Source organism: Rana temporaria, chromosome 4 (assembly GCF_905171775.1).
Source record: "Rana temporaria chromosome 4, aRanTem1.1, whole genome shotgun sequence".
Taxonomy (NCBI): Eukaryota; Metazoa; Chordata; class Amphibia; order Anura; family Ranidae; genus Rana; species Rana temporaria.
This window is the reverse complement of record NC_053492.1, coordinates 134,242,350-134,263,156: the sequence shown is the minus strand read 5'-3', so window position 1 is coordinate 134,263,156 and position 20,807 is coordinate 134,242,350. Positions and strand designations below refer to the sequence as shown.

Below are 20,807 nucleotides of genomic sequence, written 5' to 3'. Positions count from 1 at the left end.
TTCTTCATTCTTGCTGGAGCTGGAGCCATATTCTTCTTCATTCTTTCTGGAGCTGGAGCCATATTCTTCTTCATTTTTGCTGGAGCTGGAGCCAATCACGACGAGCGATGTATTCTATTAATGAATACAAAGCCTGCTTTTACAGGCAGAGGATATAACATCATCAGCCTGCGCCGCTCTGACTCTCAAAGCCAATACGAGCAGGCTATTGTATGTAGCCTGCTCGGATTGGCAGAGGTTGTTACAAGCCAAAGCTACATACAATATTGCGCACATCCAGCAGGCATCCGAGCAGCTGACCCGGTGTATAAGACGACCCCTGCTTTTTGGAATTTTTTTTTAAGTGTAAAAGGTAGTCTTATACGCCAGCAAATACAGTATACATTGCTGCCAGGTGATGGCGTTTCAGTAAAGATTCCAGTGGGAGAATGATGTTCTAGCAAATCTGTTTTTCTGCTTACTAGGACCAGGAAAAGACTTGGGCTTTTGGGTTTTTGGCTAGCACACCACTCCTGGTTTTCCTGGCAATAAACCAATCTGGGAATACACAGCTTACACTATTTAATTGTGCACTAAACCACTTTCATGGTGAACAGCCTCAAGAACAGCAATAAATATTAAGTGCAAAGGCTATGAAACACCACCTGAAATGACTATAGACTGAAACATGTCAGTGGGTGCTGTTTTATGGACATTGCCTTTTGAAATAAAGTAACATTTGGAAGGGACACTACAAGAACCACTGGTTTAGCGCACCGTTTAATCGAATGTTAAGAACTGTGTATTGGCACTGTAAAATGTTTGGGTGTGGTGCTGCTACTCGTTGAAGGCATTCCTCTCTTTGCTCTTTGGAACTGCAAATGTTCTGTGATCTTTGAAGGAAACTCAAAAGAATTCAGCAGTCTTATTTACTTTTACTCAGAGATTTAGGCTAGGTTCACACTAGAGAACGCAGCCGCTCACAGCGTCTCCATTCACCATTTTAGGTCCGATTTTAGCCTGAATTTTGGGTTGAATTCAGACCTGAAATGGATCAAAGGATGAACAGGACTCCTGTGCAATTCACACCGGAGATGTGTGAACCCGCTCCATAGAGAGGCGGTCACAATCTCCTGCAATAGTGTGAACCCAGCCTTAATCCATAATTCCTTTAGATCCTCTAAATTTAACAGGCAAGAGGCCATTGGGGTTCACACACTAGAGTAAAATAAAAATAGCAGTGTGTGACAGTCCTACAATTATATGTTCATTTGCATATTTTTAAATGGTCTGAGTGTAAATACATGGATTGGTACAATTGTTCTAGCTTATCTAAATATTTGCAATATAGCTTTTTTTACCTTCATTTCCTTTTGTGTATCGCATTCCATGTGAATGTATGCCATATGGTCTGGAAGCATTGTTGAAAAGATGAATAGTAATAATATCACCAATTTCTGCTTTTACGATGGGACCCACAAATCCCAGCCAGTCTGGCTTTTTTTTTTCTTCGGTGTATGAGCCATCTGTGTATTCATTATAGGTGGCCTTTTTATAGGTGCTGCCTATTCTGTTGGTGTCCTGTTTTAAATAGATGCTGGCATCCCTAGAAAGAACAGTACATTGCATTACAATGGGCTTACCTGTACATTGAAGCTTTCATATTGAAGTTAAACTCACATACTGTAATTAGCGCTCTAGCTGATGCAAAAGCTGTACAAAGTGTGGTAATCCATGGCAGTTTATCATGGTTTATTTTATTAATCATTTGCCTACAGAAATGATTGGTTGTAGCAGGGGCGGACTGACAACTCATTGCGGCCCCCGGGCAATAGGAGATTATGGAGCCGCCAGGCAATAGGAGATTATGGGGCCCCCAGGCAATAGGAGATTATGGGGCCACACAGTATACACACACACACACACACACATACATACAGTATACACACAGTATACATACACACAGAATACACATACAGACAAACAGTACACACACACAGTATACACATATGTAGGGCCTAGGTACTTTATGGTACCGTCGCTAGTTAAATTTAGAGGAAGATCAGAGTGTAGGTAAACTCTGATCCAAATTGTTATGTGTAAAACAGGGTCTCTGTCTCAGCTTGGCTGTGCTGTGGGCTTATTCTGTTGCACTGGGGTGTTCTTCCAACCCCAGTGCTGCAGGTGGCAGCAGTGGAGCCAAGGTTTGGGCGCTCTTTCCCAGCAGCCAATCAGGAGGGTTTGGCCTCGCTGTGCATGCTTGGGAGGGGTATTTATGGGGCAGACGCTATTGGTTCTGGCTCTCCTTCGTCCAGTGTGGCACCCACCTTTAGGGTAGCCACATCACGGCGCCCCGGCGTTATGGCCTACCTGGCCGGGGCGTGCGTGCCATGCGGTGTTCCTGGTTCCGGGACCATGTTGGCCCGGAGAATCTGAACAGCGACGGGGACCCAGTGAGCGACTGGGTTCCCACCTTTGAGGATCCCAAATTGTATTGCTGTTCGTGGGGAGTCCGTCTGAGGAGCGCCATTGAGAGGCTGGTGGTCCAAAATGGCCTCGACAAACCACCAGGGACCAAGATAGCCGGACACCGAAGGATTGATCACCTGTCAGTCGGTACCTGGGCGACAAGTTGAAGGAGATCAAGGCGTAATTCATCTAAGGAGGATTGCCTCCGTAACTACAAATCAGAGAGGGCCTGTGGCAGAGGTGTCTCTCTGAAGTTCACCAAGGAGGGTCTGTGGCAGAGACTTTTCCTCAAGCTCAAGTTCACCAAGGAGGGTCTGTTGCAGGGACTTTATCCTATAAATGTTCAAATGATACTTCGGCTGCCAGGTCTGTGAGAGAGGCCTGTCCGGGTACGCTAAAACCACTCACATAAGAGTGGCGCAGGAAAAAGTATTACGATTGGGAGCAGGACTGTTTCCCTATTATCACGCCTGAATCTGCAGTTCTCCTTTCTTCTTCAACTTTACTTTCCTCACCACAAGTTTATTGTTTTTACCCGGCTGGGTAATAAAGAGCACAGCAAAGAGCACCTATTGTGGACATTCCTTTACTTCTACCAAATTCAATATGCATCATCCACCCCTAGGAATTCGGGGGAGCCATGAGGTAAATGTGCCACCCAAAACAACCAGCAGCTCCTCCGGGGGTAATGCTACACATAAATATACACACAGTACACATACATATTATTTCAGGGACAGATGTAAAAAAACACAGATTTTTATACATTATCCCTGGTTTTACTGAGGCTGGCAACCCTGATGGGGCCCCCTAGTGGAATGGTCAGTCCGCCCCTGGGTTGTAGTAGTTATCACAATTTGTACTCTTGACGACTTGTTCACACCATGTGTAATGACTTTATGCAAGAGCACATAGAAAATGATGGTTCTCTGTCTTGTTCAAACACAGTGTTGTGTACATGTGTGTTGCATTAAAATGCAACCTGTCTACATTTTAATGTAATGTACTTGAATGCATGTAAATGCATTGCAATGCAACTAATAGTAAAAATACAAAAAATATAAAAAAAAAAAAAATGTTAGTATTTTTAACCTTCCCCAGGGACCTGTCACTTCACAACAGATGATATGAAAACGTATGCCACGCACATAAAAACGCAATGTAACGCAACACAATATGCATGAAAATACATGTTTTTTTTTATGCGTTGTAGCACGTTTTTATGTGCAGTATAGTGTGAAAGGAATAGACTCATTCACACACTATCTGCAACGACCATTTCCATACTGGTCAATACAGATCATGGCTAGGGTATATAGCAAATCATGAGAATTAAATGCTCACTTAGCCTAGGGGTAGCTGATAAAGGCATACTTACCTTACTCCTTGCTCCCTCCAGTGCTTCAACCAGTACCCCCCCGCAGCTGTTCTGTAACCCACAAGAAGCTAAGGTCGCACTCCAGCATTCTCCTTTTATTCTGCGTGATAATGCTTACGCTCTACCCACCAATCAGAGCTTTGGGGGATGAAGAATGACTAACTGGACCAAGGAATCAGGTAGGAGAAAAACCCTCTTGTAAAACCCCCTAGCCATAATGAGCTATTAACCCTTGCAGAGCGGGGGGGGGGGGGGCTTGGCACCTGCCAGCTGGATGTTTTAAAATGTTTTTGGAATTGGGCTTTAAGCCTTGTTAATGGGTGGGGAGCAGCACCACGCACATTGCTCCCTAAGGGCACCAAAACTAATTACAAGACTTTAAAGTGGCCCTATTCTTCATGCACCGTACATGTGAGCTGTCTTGCTTCAACACAGGCGTTTACTCTTACCTGGCTGAAGACCAATCAACTCTGCACACAACAAGCACTGGTGCTCACAGTTCAATAACACTTCTCTAGTTGAGCACACATCTAGGGGGACATCATTTTTTGAGGCCAAAAGCCTGCAACATTATCACCCATTTTAGATACTGGCAGAAGGTGCATGCTCGCCTGCACTACAACCGATGTTCCAGTCCAACTCTCGTCACCCAGCCAATGGGCTTCAAGCATTGTGAGAAAATAATATTGAATATACACTTTTCTCCACAGGTATTATATCACATCTTGACTATGTTTCACTCCCTTCCCACAACTGGCGGTTTTTGCTTTTGCATATTTGTTACACACACCTCAACCATGAAGGTTGCACAGAAAATCCTCTGAACAAACACGTACTAGCTATGACTAAGCACTCAATCTACAGTGCGAAATGTTAGCTTTTTTTCCAATTTTTTTGCTGTGGCATGTTTACTTTGTGATCGATTTTGATTAAAAGAACATTTTTGGAGTGCGGTTGTCCAAGTTTCCTTCGTATTTTTGCATCACTATTGCATTGCCGGCACCCATGGTTTGGTTCCAGTGAGGAGGTTCTTTGAAGACTACTGAGCGGTTATTTTCTCTCTCTACCTCAACCATAAAGGTTGCACAGAAAATCCTCTGAACAAACACATAACCTCACTGCTTATCTTGAACACATTTCTTCCAGCATGAGATTTATCTTTCAACTCAGAAAATAAGATATGACTTCACTCAGTTTACTGCTATACACCACTTGTATATACTGCATTCATATATAGCAGTGTTGCCAACCGTCCGTATTTTTACGGACAGTTCGTAAAAACAGGCACCCTTTTCCCCCGTTCGTAAATGTCTGTGGTTGCGGAAATGTGCCAGTAAAAATAGCCGAGATCGGTTCGGCTTGGAACTGCGCATGGAGATTGGAGGCAGGGGGTGATGGTGGCTGCGGTGGCACCGCAAAGGGCGATGGAGGCAGGGGGAGATTGGAGGCAGGGGGTGTTAGTGGCAGGGGGTGATTGGAGGCAGGGGGTGTTGGTGGCACCGCAGAGGGGGATGGTGGCATCGCAGAGGGTGGGGATGGAGACAGGGGTTGTTAGTGGCACCCCAGAGGGTGGTGGAGGCGCAGGGAGATTGGAGGCAGAGGGAGATTGGAGGCACCGCAGAGGGGGGTGAAGGCTTGGGGTGTTGGTGGCAGAGGGGGATGGAGGCAGGGGGTGATGTAACTAAATAATTTGCCCTTATTATATTGAAAATAATAAAAATATGTTTTTTTTACCTTAATATCTACCTTAAATCTCATTGCTATTTTCTAGGGCTGGGGAAATTAAAGATTAATTCCTTGATTAATCTTTAATTTTTTTGATCGATCAAAATTCTTGATGTCACCGGACAGCCTGGACAGTGAGACTTACCCTGCTGGATGTGAGCAAACTGCACCTATTGGATTGAGGTACCTTTGCATCTGTGAAGCAGGAGGATGCATCAGGCTCCATCAGGGGAAGGGGCAAAAAAAACATTGTTTTCCTGTCCTAAGCAGTTTTGTGCAGACAATTCTTTGTGTATCGGCAACATATGTTCCGTGCGAAAGACTGTTTAGTTCTTCAGGGTATATTGTCAATAAAATGCGATCGTGTCTGGCTAAAGTTATGCCTACTTGCCTACTATAAAGTGACTGACAGTCAATATACTAGATAGGTTTTATAATTAAAGTTAAACTAACTTTCTACATTTTTATTTAAGTTTAATTAGTAAAAATGACTTACGTCAGTGCTACAGTTTAAATTTAAAACATATTTGTGTGAACTGTGAAGTTAAGTCATGGATTGTGGAAACTAACTAGTGTCGGATGATTGTATATAGTGTATACCACATTTACCACTGACTAATGCAGAGTTGCAAGGAGATCAGCTAAAAGTAGCTGGATCTGTATGTGCGTTATAATTAATCGAAATTAGTCGATTAATCGATTAAAAATAAAAAAACGATTAATCGAATACAACATTTTTAATCAGTAACAGCCCTACTATTTTCCTAGCGTACTAGGCAGCAGTCATCTTGGAGGTGTGTTTGGGGTCGTTATCATGTTGGAATACTGCCCTGCTGCCCAGTCTCCGAAGGGGGGGGATCATGCTCTGCTTCAGTATGTCACAATACAAGTTGGCATTCATGGTTCCCTCAATAAACTGTAGCTTCCCAGTGCCGGACGCACTCATGCAGCCCCAGACCATGACTCTTCCACCACCATGCTTGACTGTAGGCAAGACACACTTGTCTTTGTACTCCTCACCTGGTTGCCACCACACATACTTGACACTATCTGAACTAAATAAGTTTATCTTGGTCTCATCAGACCACAAGACATGGTTCCAGTAATCTATATCCTTAGTCTGCTTGTCTTCAGCAAACTGCAGGCTTTCTTGGGCATCATCTTTAGAATCTTCTGGGATGACAGCCATGCCAACCAATTTGATGCAGTGTGCGGCGTATGGTCTGAGCACTGACAGGCCGACCCCCCACCCCTTCAACCTCTGCAGAAATGCTGACAGCACTCATACGTCTACGCTGAGCACATGCACTCAACTTTTTTGGTCGACCATGGCCTGTTCTGAGTGGAACCTGCCCTGTTAAACTGCTGTATGGTCTTGGCCACCGTGCTGCAGCTCAGTTTCAGGGTCTTGGCAATCTTCTTATAGCCTAGGCCATCTTTATGTAGCACAACAATTATTTTTTTCAAACAAAAGAAAAAGCCGCGCGGCTTTTTCTTTTGTTTATTTTCTATTGTGTTTTCGCACGCCAGCTGCTGCCGGGGTCTGGAGGGCGGGGGGGATATTAGCGCGTTTTTTTTGTTGTTTGTAATTATTTTTTTCAGATCCTCAGAGAGTTCTTTGCCATGAGGTGCCATGTTGAATTTCCAGTGACCAGTATGAGAGAGTGAGAGCGATAACACCAAATTTAACACAACTGCTCCCCATTCATACCTAAGACCTTGTAACACTAACGAGTCACGTGACACCGGAGAGGGAAAATGTCTAATTGGGTCCAATTTGGACATTTTCACTTAGGGGTGTACTCACTTTTGCTGCCAGCCATTTAGACATTAATGGCTGTGTGTTGAGTTATTTTGAGGGGACCACAAATTTACACTATTATACAAGCTGTACACCCACTACTTTATATTGTAGCAAAGTGTAATTTCTTCAGTGTTGTCACATGAAAAGATATAATAAAATATTTACAAAAATGTGAGGGGTGTACTCACTTTTGTGAGATGCTGTATATATCATGTGTTAATGCAAACAATGGAAAAAGCAAATCTAGGTCATACCACATTTCAGGTTATGATGACCGAGTAAATGTATTTATCATTGTTCTTGGTTATAAACCGACTAAGAACTAATGACAACATAACGCCAGGTGGTCACTGGCATGGGAACAGTGACTAAATCCCAAGTGGTTGTAAACCCGATCTAAAAAAATTTAAAATAAAAAAAAAACCCTGCAAGAGAAAGGCATAATGAGCTAGTATGCATAGCATACTAGCTCACTATGAATTACTTACCTTAGATCGAAGGCACTGCACCGGTAACGGCACACGGACTAAAGCAAAGGCACATACGTGCCATTGCTTCAGTTTGCCCCCAGTGCGCATATGCCGATGATATCCGGACATGCAGGGGACAGGAGATATCTCCTAAAATGTGCAGGTTTAGGAGATATCCTGTGTAGCTACAGGTAAGCCTTAATATTGGCCCAGCATCGCCGCATAGTGAAGTCGATTCAAGTCACTGTCAGGGGCAGGCGAACTGAGCCAAGCAGACTCGGAGCTCCTCCTCCAGGCTCTGACCTTGCCTGCCAGCTGTTCTTCAGTACGTGGCTGGTTGCGTGTGACATCACACATCACTGTGTGTGCAGTGAGCTGTAAAAAAAAGCCCTTTTTGTACCCTGCTATTAGAGCTGCACGATTCTGGGAAAAATGAGAATCGTGATTCTTTTGCATATAGTGAAGATCACGAATCTCTCACGATTCTCAATTTTTTTTTATTTAAAGTGGTAGTAAACCCTGTTCTTGTTTTTTTTTTTAACCTACCTGAAAGGCAAAAGCCATAACGAGCTAGTATGCACCGCATACTAGCTCATTATGAAATACTTACCTTGGAACGAGTCGTAGGGAACTTACCTGGTCCACGCCGAGGGAGATGTCATCTTGCCTCGGCGTGTCTTCCGGGTATCGCCGCTCCAGCGCTGTGAGTGGCTGGAGCGTTGATGTCATCACGCGCGGGAGACTTCTTGCCGGCCTTTAGCCGAGGATCCCCGCTGCGCATGCGCCGCTGCAGTCAGCGGCGCATTGCAAGGGGAATATCTCCTAAACCGTTCAGGTTTAGGAGATATTCTTTATACCTACAGGTAAGCCTTATTATAGGCTTACCTGTAGGTAAAAGTGGTAGTACAGAGTAGGGTCAGCATGTGGACAAAACCAGGAGATCAGGAGTGAAGAAGCTCCATTTTCTGGAACTGAGTGAGTACTTGATCCAGCTATTCATTGTAGAGAATTCACTGTGGATTGATTCACACTACTCAGTACTGGGTGCAGGGCCACTGATAGGGGGGGGGACCACCAGCCCTCCTGTAGGGGGCCCGGGCAAACAGGGGGGCCCGGACAGCAGAGGGAATCATTTTCGGTCGGATGGAGGGAGCAATTACAGAATTACCTTCCTGATTCTGATCCCCCCCTCTGTGTGTTCCCCCTGTCACTGTGCTGCCACACCCCCCCCCCCCCGGCACTGCTGCCTTACCTGCTGTTAGCACCCCTACCATTGTTAAATGGTTTCTTACTGTCACTTTGCTGGACAGTTTAGTATGTTAAAGGAATCATATATCACAAGGTGAAAAAAAATAGAAAAAAAATCCTAAAATCGTGTAGCGCTCACCCCCGAAGGAGCCGCTGGTTATAGATTGGGATGGCATGTTACCTGTGTGAGCGTCTAGGGGTAGATAGATGAGAGAAGCAATGATGGAATGTCCAAACAGCAGGTGTTATTCTTGTGCTTTTATTCTTGCCCAACACGGCAAACAGTAAACTTGAGGTATATAGATGAAAGATGGGTGAGGAGGAGAATTGCAGATTCAGAGCCCATTCACACCTTGGCGTTTTGTCGCCTGTAGTGCGACGCACAGAAACGCCAGAGGGACCAAAATACATGTAAGGCTATGGGCATGGTTCACATCTGAACGCCGATGCGCCTGACGCGCATCGCATGTAGTCAATAAAAGTTCCGGACCCTTTTTTGTCGCGCATATCGCGCGATATGCGCGTATTTGAGTGTTTCCATTTCCCATAGAAAGTAATGGAAACGCTCGATTCAAGCGACTTGCGCGACAACGGGCGTTTGCTACGGGCGTTTCGTCAATAGAACTTGTCGCCCATGCAGAAGATTAAAAAAATCTACCAACATAGCAACAAGTGATGAAAAGATGATAGTTTTTCCTATTGGCTAAAAAAAAAACGTCAAAGTACAAAAACGTCGGACAACGCTGTATGCAAACGCGCATATTAGCATGAATACGCGCGACAAACCGCCGGAAAAAAACTCCGGAAAACGCCGCTATTGCCTACGCCTAGGTGTGAATGCAGCCTTAGGCCTAACAGCAACGGAAACAATTCTGCTTCCAACGATACTTTAATTTTGTCTCCACTCCAGCTGGAGTGGGTATAGTTTACCTGGACAGGCCTCTCACACCGACCTGGCAGCCATGGTATCACTCGGAACCTTGAAAGAAACAAGCCTCTGCCACAGACTTGGTAGAAATGAGAATCAGAGTGGAACCTCTGCCACAGGCCCCCTTCTCTGGAATGTAGATAGTGAAGTAAATCTTGCTCAGTAATATTAATGCCCAAATCAACCTCAGGTAGTTTTCTTGTTTTGGGTCACCGACTGACAGGTTGCTGACATCCAACCTCCCAGTGTCCGGTCACCCCGATGAATTGTCGAGGCCCTGTTGGATTGCCTGCCTCTCTTGGCTCTCCTCAGGCTGACTCCTCACCGAACAGCTATCTCGCTTGGGATCTCCTCAGAACTTGGGGACCCAGTAAATCACTGGGGGCCAGCCATAGCTTCAGTTGCTCCGGGCCAACATGGTCCCGGAACCAAAAACACTGCGTAGCACGTGCGCCCTGGCCTGGTAGGCCATATCGCCAGGGAGCCGCGATGTGTGGTCACCCTGAAGGTGGGCGCCACACCCGGAACAAGAACCCCGCCTAATGGCGTCTGCTCCAGAAGTACCCTCCCCCAGCATGCTCCGCGAGGGAAAACCCCTCCCGATTGGCTGCTGGCAAGAGGCACTCCAGCCTGAACTCCACTGCCGCCACCTGCCGCCCCGGGGTGGAAAAGCACAGCCCAGCTAGAATAGAGGCCCAATTTGCACAAATCACTTGGATGAGAGCTAACTAACTCTAATTTAGAATAGCACCTGTACTGAAAGTACACAGGCGCTACAATAACAACAATGCAGCTGCAGTTTAATAAATTTCTGTTTTTGGCTTTAATACCGCTTTAAAATGATTTCATATGTAACCCCCTCTCTCCTTACATCATAGTCTCCCTTCACATAACAGTCCCCTTTTAAATCACAGCCCCTTTTACATCACAGCCTTCCCCTTTTACAATCACTCACATAACAGGTCCCCTGCACATCACAAAACCCCCTTTACATCACAGTCCCCTTCACCTAACAGTCCCCCTTTACATCACAGCACCCTTTCACATAACAATACCCCCCATCACATCACATCATCCATATCTTTTCATCACAGTTCACCCTTTACTTCAATGCCTTGAAAAAATATTCGTTACAACAATAAAACTTACCAGTAAATGTATTTTATTGGGATTTTATGTGCTAGAGCTAGACCAACACAAAGTAGCACATAAGTGTGAAGTGAAAGGAAAATTATAAATGGTTTTCAAAATTGTTTACAAATACATATCTGAAAAGTGTGGTGTGCATTTGTATTCAGCCTCCTTTACTCTGATACCCCTAACTAAAATCTAGTGGAACCAATTGCCTTCAGAAGTCACCTAATTAGTAAATAGAGTCCACCTGTGTGTAAGTTAATCGCAGTATAATACAGCTATTCTGTGAAGCCCTCAGATGTTTGTTAGAGAACCATAGTAAACAAACAGCATCATGAAGGTAAAGTAACACAACAGACGGGTCAGGGTTAAAAAGTTGTGGAAAAGTTTAAAGCAGGGTTAGATTTAAAAAAACATATCCCAAGCTTTGAACATCTCACAGAGCACTGTTCAATCCATCACTTGAAAATGGAAAGAGTGCAGGACAACTGCAAACCTACCAAGACATGGCCGTCCACCTAAACTGACAGGCCGGGCAAGGAGAGCATTAATCAGAGAAGCAGCCAAGAAACCCATGGTAACCCTGGAGGAGCTGCAGAGATCCACAGCTCAGGTGGAGAATCTGTCCACAGGACAACTATTTGTCATGCACTCCACAAAACTGGCCTTTGTGGAAGAGTGGCAAGAAGAAAGCAATTGTTGAAAGAAACAAAACCATAAAAAGTCCAGTTTGTAGTTTATGAGAAGCCATGTGGAGGACACAGCAAATATGTGGAAGAAGGTGCTTTGGTCAGATAAGACCAAAATTGAACTTTTTGGCCTAAAAGCAAAACGCTATGTGTGGCAGAAAATTAACACTGCATATAATCCTGAACACGCCACCCCACCGTGAAACATAGAGGTGGCAGCGTCATGCTGTGGGGGTTGCTTTTCTTTAGCAGGGACAGGGAAGCTGGTCAGCGTTGATAGGAAGATGGATGGAGCCAAATACAGGGCAACCATAAAGAAAACCTGTTAGAGTCGACAAAAGACTTGAGACTGGGACGGAGGTTCACCTTCCAGCAGGACAACGACCCTAAACATACAGCCAGAGATACATTTGGATGGTTTAGATCAAAGCATATCCATGTGTTAGAATGGCCCAGTCAAAGTTCAGACCTAAATCCAATTGAGAATCTGTGGCAAGATTTGAAAATTGCTGTTCACAGACTCTCCCCATCAAATCTAACAGAGCTTGAGCTATTTTGCAAAGAAGAATGTGCAAAAATGTCACTCTCTAGATGGCGGAGACATACCCAAAAAGACTTACAGCTGTTATTGCAGCAAAAGGTGGTTCTACAAAGTAAAGGGGGCTGAATACAAATGCACACCACATTTTTTACATATTTATTTGTAAAAAAATGTTGGAAACCATTTATAATTTTCCTTCCACTTCACAATTATGTGCCACTTTGTGTTGGTCTATCACATAAAATCCCAATAAAATACATTTACGTTTTTGGTTGTAAGATGACAAAATTTGGAAAATTTCAAAGGGTATGAATACTTTTTCAAGACACAAGTCCATCTAGTTCAACCAATAAAAGGGAAAAACAAACAATTATTTTTTTGCAATCCTATTTACACAATCCCATATGCACAGTTGATCCAGGGGAAGGCAGAAAAACACCAGCAAAGCGTGATCCAATTTGCTCCAGCAGGGGGAAAAAAATATTTCCTGATCCCTAAAGAGGCAATCAGATATTCCCTGGATCAACTTTGAATAAAACGAAATGTGGGTATGGCGCTGTTGCTCTAGGGGTATGAGAGTGCCCCTGTAATATGAGGTAGTGGTGTGTAAACCAATGAATTAATTGTGTGTGTGTTGCACCCTTTGTGGTGTGTTCCAAAGTAAAATAATATGAAATTATAAAATGCTGTTAAGGTATGTGAGTTAGACCCCCCAGTGTGCAAGCACGTACTATGGTGTCCTGCTAGTAAATGAGGGTTGAACCCCCCAGTACACAAAACTTTAAAAGTGCGTGCTGCCACATGCTATTGCTATATGTGGGTTAGACCCCCTGGTGCATGGGTCTGAAAAAAAGTGCTGCTAAATTTAACTTAATAGCGTGATAAGTGCTATTAATGTGGTGTTTCCTATTAATGATTTAATGGTGAAATTAAATTGATGATGCAATTTAGTAATTGAACCGATATACCATGATACACTTCAAACATGTGAAATAATATATAAAACTAAATACACATGTATAAATATTCGCAAAGCTAAGAAAATCATAAATGTAAGAAACAGTCCTTGTAACACTTGTGCACAAAAATAAACAAAGTGACTAGTGCTTTTCAGAGGTGACTTGTGCTCTTCAAAGGGAATAGCTTTTCCTGCCCTCTTCTTAGTGGTGATCTTAGTGCTGGTGATCTTAACCCGTGCTCCTATATCCAATGCACTCCCCAGATTTCCTTACCCCATACAAGGGTGCTGCGCCTCCACTGTATATGCCACCGTGCACTCTGCGATCTCAAGGTCTGCTTGACTCTCTACAGTCCTCCGTTTATAAACATACATAGGAGATAATGATGCCCATAGCATAATCCCGTTTTAAAAAATGTATTTAGCCATAAAACGGTGGAGATGTACTCACATGCAATGTAAAAGTTACAGACAGTTGCCCAAGGCGGAGTTACTGAAACGTATTTGCGTCACTTCCGGTCAGGGTCGTGGATGTTATATCATCTCGGCACCTGTTTTTAAAAAACTGTCCGTAACTTTTACATTGCATGTGAGTACATCTCCATTAGCACAGCAGACCCCCTTCCATTTAGGTGCAAACCATCTTTGACATATAGGTTGTACCCCAATATAAAGTCAGCCCGGTGTTCTAGAAAACCAAATTCCTCCTTCTTACACCAGGTCTTTAGCCATGCATCCAGCGCTCCCTACTTATCCTGTGTTACGCATGGCACGGGCAATATTTCAGAGAGTATCACCTTGGAGGTCCTTCCCTTTAACTTGAAGCCTAGTTCTTAAAGTGGTTGTAAACCCTTATAAACCACTTTTTGCTACAGGTAAGCCTATAATAAAAGCATACCTGTAGCTACCCTGGATATCTCCTAAACCTGCACGGTTTAGGAGATATCCCCCTGTATCTGCATGTGCCAAAGTCATCGGCACATGCACACTGAAGCCATGGCACGTTGTGTCGTTGCTTCAGTTTGACTGTGCCATTACCGACAGCTGCTGCGTGCATAATGTCATGCGGCTCCGGCCAATCACAGAGCCGGAGTCCGCGGCCCCGGAAGGAAGAGGGGTGAGAAGTTGGGCGCAGCCTGCACAGGGGACAGCGCTGGATTCGTTTGCAGGTAAGTGTCACATAATGGGCCAGTATGCAATGCATACTAGCCCATTATGCTTTTAATTTGCAGGGTTTGCAGTGAGCAAAAGAGGAAGTAAAACCCATCATGGGTTTACTTCAGGGCTCAAGTCCTGCGGGAACGCGTGGGAACGGAGTTCCTGCACTTTTTTTCACAGCAGGAACTCAGTTCCCTTTGCAGGACTAGAGCAGCCGAGAGCAGCCGAGCCGCCCGAGCCAATCCTTTACTAAGCGGCGATGCCCAGCTCAAGTCACTGTTAGGGGCAGGCGAACCTTAGTAATCCTTTATGTTACTGGCTGCTTCCTGTATATGGATTCATCGGGTAGTGTGCGGGTATTCCGTCACTTCCTCGATGCCGCAATGTCTCCTGGGAGCTTTTGTCATTGTTCCCAGGAGACATTGCGGAGGTCTTCCGTGAGTTATCGCGGGATTTAGAAAGAACTTGCTTATTTAAAAAAAAAAAAAAAAAAACATGCGGTTTAATAATTATGCATATGAGCATATCATTTTTTTTTTTTTTGGTGGGGGAGTGGATCTTGGGTGGGAGTTCCCACACTTTTTTCCCCAGGACTTGACCCCTGGTTTACTTCCTCTTTAAATTGATTCTTAAGGAGCCTCCACCTTTCCAACATGGGCCAAGACAGCTGGGTCATGCCCAGCCCCTCCCAGTAATTTATCACCACATGCCAAACACTGGCACCAGAGAGACAGAAAACCAAGGGTAGTAGTGACATCTAGGGCTGCCACCCCTGGGCTTGCCACCTCCACATCCTCCCCCAACTTGACAAATTTGTTAGGGTGCTCACACCCAGGCTGACCTTTCTTTTCTTTTCTTCCTGCCTGATAATCCTGACCCCTCCACATCAAACCTACTAACCACCTGCTCAGCGGGCAGAGGACCCCTTTCAAAGTTGTCAGTTCTGCCCAGTGTTGCAATTTACTCACATCACTGTACCCTTCCTTCAGAGTCCTATCCCTGTCGATGCCTGTTGAGGAGAAACGCAGCGTCGGGCGGAGCAACTACTACCAGACGTCATCACGCCCCAGCTGATCGGCTGAAGCCGCTGCTGGAAGGTTTTTACTCCGTTTTTAAAAAACTGTTCTGCCTGAATTAAGCTTTCACATTTTGATGTCAGTGAATGTTGCAATAAAGTTTTTTTTTTTTATTACCCGAATCATACTGCACTATGAAGCTTTTTTTTGCTCTTCCTCTAAATATACCTGCACACCACGCCACCCCTCTGTAAGCTGAGATTGCCTGAGATTGTTCAGAACAGGATCCATCATAGCTCTGGGGAATTCGAAGGAAGACGGACACGCCAGCAGACCATTGCTCAAACTACTAGGATCCCCTTGAGTGACCCGTGGTTTCTATGAGCCCGTAAGACCTCCGTAATAGAGGTCCACCTGATCTGGTAAGCGGCTAATCTGTCTGAATGTATATCAACGGTTGAAAATTCCTTTGAATATCATTGTCGGGTCAATCGTCTATTGTGTGATTACATCCAATCAACAACACTTGGAGTGGACACTTGCTTTTTTGTATAAATCACTTGCACTGCTCACCTGTGGGATGTATCAAATGTTCTAATGTTGCATTCATTTGTAAACATTTCTTCCTTTTTACATTAGGATATTTTATTGTTTTTTTTTTTGTTTTGGTTGCGCATTTTTTACCCATTGTTCACAGAGTCCTAACTCAAGCTGGCCAGACACGGAACATAATTTGGCCGGTTCAGTAGGGACTGGCCATATTTCAATCTGTTAAAATATAAATAGAGGGCGCTAGGCCCATATACAATAAGTATAGTGCCGTGTTCCAGTGTCTAGTTACCAATAAAATTGCAACATAAAAACACAAGAAATTTATATAAATGAGTCCCAACAATTGCAGCCAAAGACTGCACCTGAAACCACGCGAGTGAATTCAAATATGATCAAAAAAAATATATAAATCAAATAAAACAGTGAACAAAGTCCAAATGTAATGATGATTCTGTGAAAGAAGAAATGCCACCACCGCTTCAATATAATTAACAATTCCACCCAAGGTGCTTTGGATAAGGTTTGCTCTTACCAGAGCTCGTTGACCCCTTTAACGAAAAAGATGGTCAACTGAGCTTATGCAGGATTGTGCCTGCAACACATGGAGATATGGACAGACCACTTTGCAAATCCAGGAACCTCACACGGGATTGTATGTAAAAGAAGAGAGGCCAGATAGCCAAATAGCGTGATACCGTTTTAATTAAAATATTAAAATATACATAAAAATCAGCCAAATGGCTCCTTACATTGGGGGGTGCCCACCCGGCACTGAGGCTGCGGACCTGTCACCGCTCAAAGCGGCTTTTAAGTGGGATTCGCTGGAGAATGGAAGCCGCCGCTCACATGTATATCCAAACGATCTCTCCAACAGTCCAAAGCACGGGGGGTACGTCACGTGACCAGGCTGCCTGGTCACGTGACGTACCCCCCGTGCTTTGGACTGTTGGAGAGATCGTTTGGATATACATGTGAGCGGCGGCTTCCATTCTCCAGCGAATCCCACTTAAAAGCCGCTTTGAGCGGTGACAGGTCCGCAGCCTCAGTGCCGGGTGGGCACCCCCCAATGTAAGGAGCCATTTGGCTGATTTTTATGTATATTTTAATATTTTAATTAAAACGGTATCACGCTATTTGGCTATCTGGCCTCTCTTCTTTTACATACAATCCCGTGTGAGGTTCCTGGATTTGCAAAGTGGTCTGTCCATATCTCCATGTGTTGCAGGCACAATCCTGCATAAGCTCAGTTGACCATCTTTTTCGTTAAAGGGGTCAACGAGCTCTGGTAAGAGCAAACCTTATCCAAAGCACCTTGGGTGGAATTGTTAATTATATTGAAGCGGTGGTGGCATTTCTTCTTTCACAGAATCATCATTACATTTGGACTTTGTTCACTGTTTTATTTGATTTATATATTTTTTTTGATCATATTTGAATTCACTCGCGTGGTTTCAGGTGCAGTCTTTGGCTGCAATTGTTGGGACTCATTTATATAAATTTCTTGTGTTTTTATGTTGCAATTTTATTGGTAACTAGACACTGGAACACGGCACTATACTTATTGTATATGGGCCTAGCGCCCTCTATTTATATTTTATCATGTCCACATATTACTTGTGTTATTGAGGAGCAGCTTATTATTTATTTATATACATTTTCAATATTTGTATATTTTTACAAATATTTATATATAATTTTAATTTTTCTTTATATATACTAGTCAGGCGCGGAATTTCACTTTACACATATTTCAATCTGTGCATGTTCACTGTGGTTGAACAGAAGTTGATCTAGCGATTGACACCCTTCATCAAGACCTACTAAATCTCCCACCCTTTGCTCTGCTCTGAGGATACAATTGACCCAAAACTACAATAGCATCACTTTATGTTGTTATCATAGAAGCAGCTATTGCAACAAGAAAATGGATATGTTCACATTTCAAAGTGGAGTCTACTCCTTCTGCTTTAAAAAAAAAGAGCCTCATATTTCCCTTTATATGTAAAATAAATCAAAATGCTTGCTGAACCCCTTTGGTAAGATGTTAGAATGCGGACAGACCAGAGAGGCCTTATCTATAGAGCGATTTTAAGAAAACTTGAGGGTAACAATGAAATTAATTTGCAAATATTGTATAATTGGATGATAAGGATTTAATATTAAATATGAAATTGTAACGAGAGTTAAAATTGAATAAAAAATATGATATATACACCAGAGAGGGCCAGAAATGTCATCACTGGGGGCCTCATATGAGATGATGCTTGGTGTGTCAGCCTGAAAATTAGGTTTTGGTTAGGTTGATGTTTTAAAACTTAATAATCAATAAACATAAAAGAAAATAATTATTAGTTATTAACTTGTTAACACTGAGGAACAGACCTGAAAATGCCATAGGGAAAATGTTTTAAAATATTTGGATCGTCATGCGTTACATTTTATTATACTGTGACAACCCAATTCATTAAAGTTTCCTATATTTAAAAATGAATTTAAGAATATAATTGCTTAATACTTACTCATCCACATTAACAGGTTTTCCAGAAATGACATTGAAGCCACTGGGAGCATAATTCCATGTTATTTCATTAATGGCAAACCAATATTCTCTATTTTTACCTGCTTCACCTCCAGCATATAAGAAACAGAGCAGGAATATTGCAGAGATCATCGTTGGGCTGGTGTGTGGATTAAAGCTAGTGACTGTAACCATTTATAAATCACAGAGAAAGCACCAGAACAATGGCTTCACACAATTATATACCTCAACAAACCCTATTGGTTGGCACCATGCATACGGATGTTTCTGTGAAACTCTATATACAGTAGTATAGTGAGCAAAAACGTCATTAGGTTCATGCTACTTAAATCAAGGTGAATTACTGCGCTGTCTAAAGTGACACCCTATGGGTGTATTAAGTGATGTGACTGATAGATGTGCTGCTGCAACTCTAATGTGAGATACACACACTGGAACATATTTAAACAAACTGAGCTGCGCTGCAAATTAAATACAAAAATTACATATGAATCATGAATAAAGTGATATGTGATTCATATAACAAGGGTGATCCAAAAAAAGGCTATAAAAGCTTTCTCCTAAATCAAAAGAGGAATATGACAAATAGGTCCTGGGGTAGATAAAAATCACCAATAACCAGAATGGATTTCCTTCCCAGTGTTCATGTCACTGTCAATGCTGAGAACAGTACAAGGTGAAATGTGGGTTCCCCACAGGGTGATTACGGAACACAGTTCAAAGAGACAATTCTTCAATGGAATGATCCACGGTGACTTCAAACCAAAAACACCAAAGAAAAAGTGAAGCGATGAGATAGATAAAAGATCCTCCACCTTTTATATCAATGCTGCTTACCAGCTTTGGTGGACTACTGATCTCAGCTAGCCCGACTTGCAAATCCTCTGCCCGCAGGCCACATCGATTTGATACAAAACCCTTCTGGCCTTGCACCCAGCTCCCCTGGCATGCCTCCTCCAGATATCCACTGTTCATCACTCACTGGAAATGTGTACTGACTGCTTCTCTGTTCCAGAACACCTCCTCCATGACCGTGTAGGATTCCTCCCAGCTCCCAAGCTCCTCCGCCGAGGCCTGCACCTCCCCAGATGGGGATGGGCCTCCTACTGCAGTCTAAGGCCCCATACACACGAGAGGATTTATCCGCGAATACGGTCCAGCGGACCGTTTCCGCGGATAAATCCTCTCGAGGATTTCAGCGGATTTCTATGCGATGGAGTGTACACACCATCGCATTGAAATCCGCGCCGAAATCCTCTGGCGATGACGTGTCGCGCCGTCGCCGCGATTATGACGCGGCGACGTGCGCGACGCTGTCATATAAGGAATTCCACGCATGCGTCGAATCATTACGACGCATGCGGGGGATCCCTTCGGACGGATGGATCTGGTGAGTCTATACAGACCAGCGGATCCATCCGTTGGGATGGATTCCAGCAGATAGATTTGTTTAGCATGTCAGCAAATATTCGATCTGCTGGAATCCATCCCAGGGGATAAATATCCGCGGAAACAGATCCGCTGGAGTGTACACACCATAGGATCTATCCGCTGAAACCCATTCGCTGGGATTTTTCAGCGGATGGATTCTATCGTGTGTATGGGGCCTAACACTCCATTCTTCACTTCACCCAGCCGAGAACTCCTCTCCAGTGGGCTGGACCTGAGTTTATGTAGGAGGCCTGCCCCCTGTCAATTCCAATTGGGGATTGGTCAGGGCTTCTCACATGAGATCCCTGTCACTCCAATTCCCAGCCCTGCCCCCTCTTCCAGAACACCAACTGCTACACTAGCCACTCCCTGCCCCCAGATCAAAACTAGCAGGCCTAGCATGAAGCATAGGTCTGCCTAAATTTACCTGCCTGGCAGCTATCACACAAAAAAACCTCACCTCTAACACTTACCTATGGTAGATGGCGCTACCCATGTATACATCCTTGTTACCTGCCACCCCCTCCTTCCTGGTTACTGTGTCCTCCTCCTCTATCCATAAAGTATGCACAGACCTCAGATAATCAGTGTGGCTCTTGCACTGCATGTCCCTCCTCCCTGGGTCCTCCTCCTCCTGTCTGTATACATCGGAGCCGAGGTGCCTGGGAAGAATCCGGAGCGATACGCAGCGATGAACGTATGCAAAATTTGCTAATTGGCCTATATAAGGACTCCAGTGGCCCTCACAAATCACTGGATTATTGTCAGCTCTGTGTTCCTTGCTCCAG

At 44.0% G+C, this 20,807-nt stretch overlaps 1 protein-coding gene across 1 annotated transcript in view; it reads right to left on the bottom strand.

Moving 5' to 3' along the window:
• Positions 1–18,836, bottom strand: part of LOC120935649 (ceruloplasmin-like) — a 91,915-nt gene extending 73,079 nt beyond the window's left edge. Inside the window, exons 1-2 of the mRNA XM_040347703.1 lie at positions 18,569–18,836; positions 1,341–1,585 (exon numbers count right to left, since the gene is read on the bottom strand). Coding sequence (XP_040203637.1) covers positions 1,341–1,585; positions 18,569–18,762 — 439 coding nt within the window. The 5' untranslated portion in view covers positions 18,763–18,836. The remainder of the gene's footprint in view (positions 1–1,340; positions 1,586–18,568) is intronic.
• Positions 18,837–20,807: the final 1,971 nt, after the last annotated feature.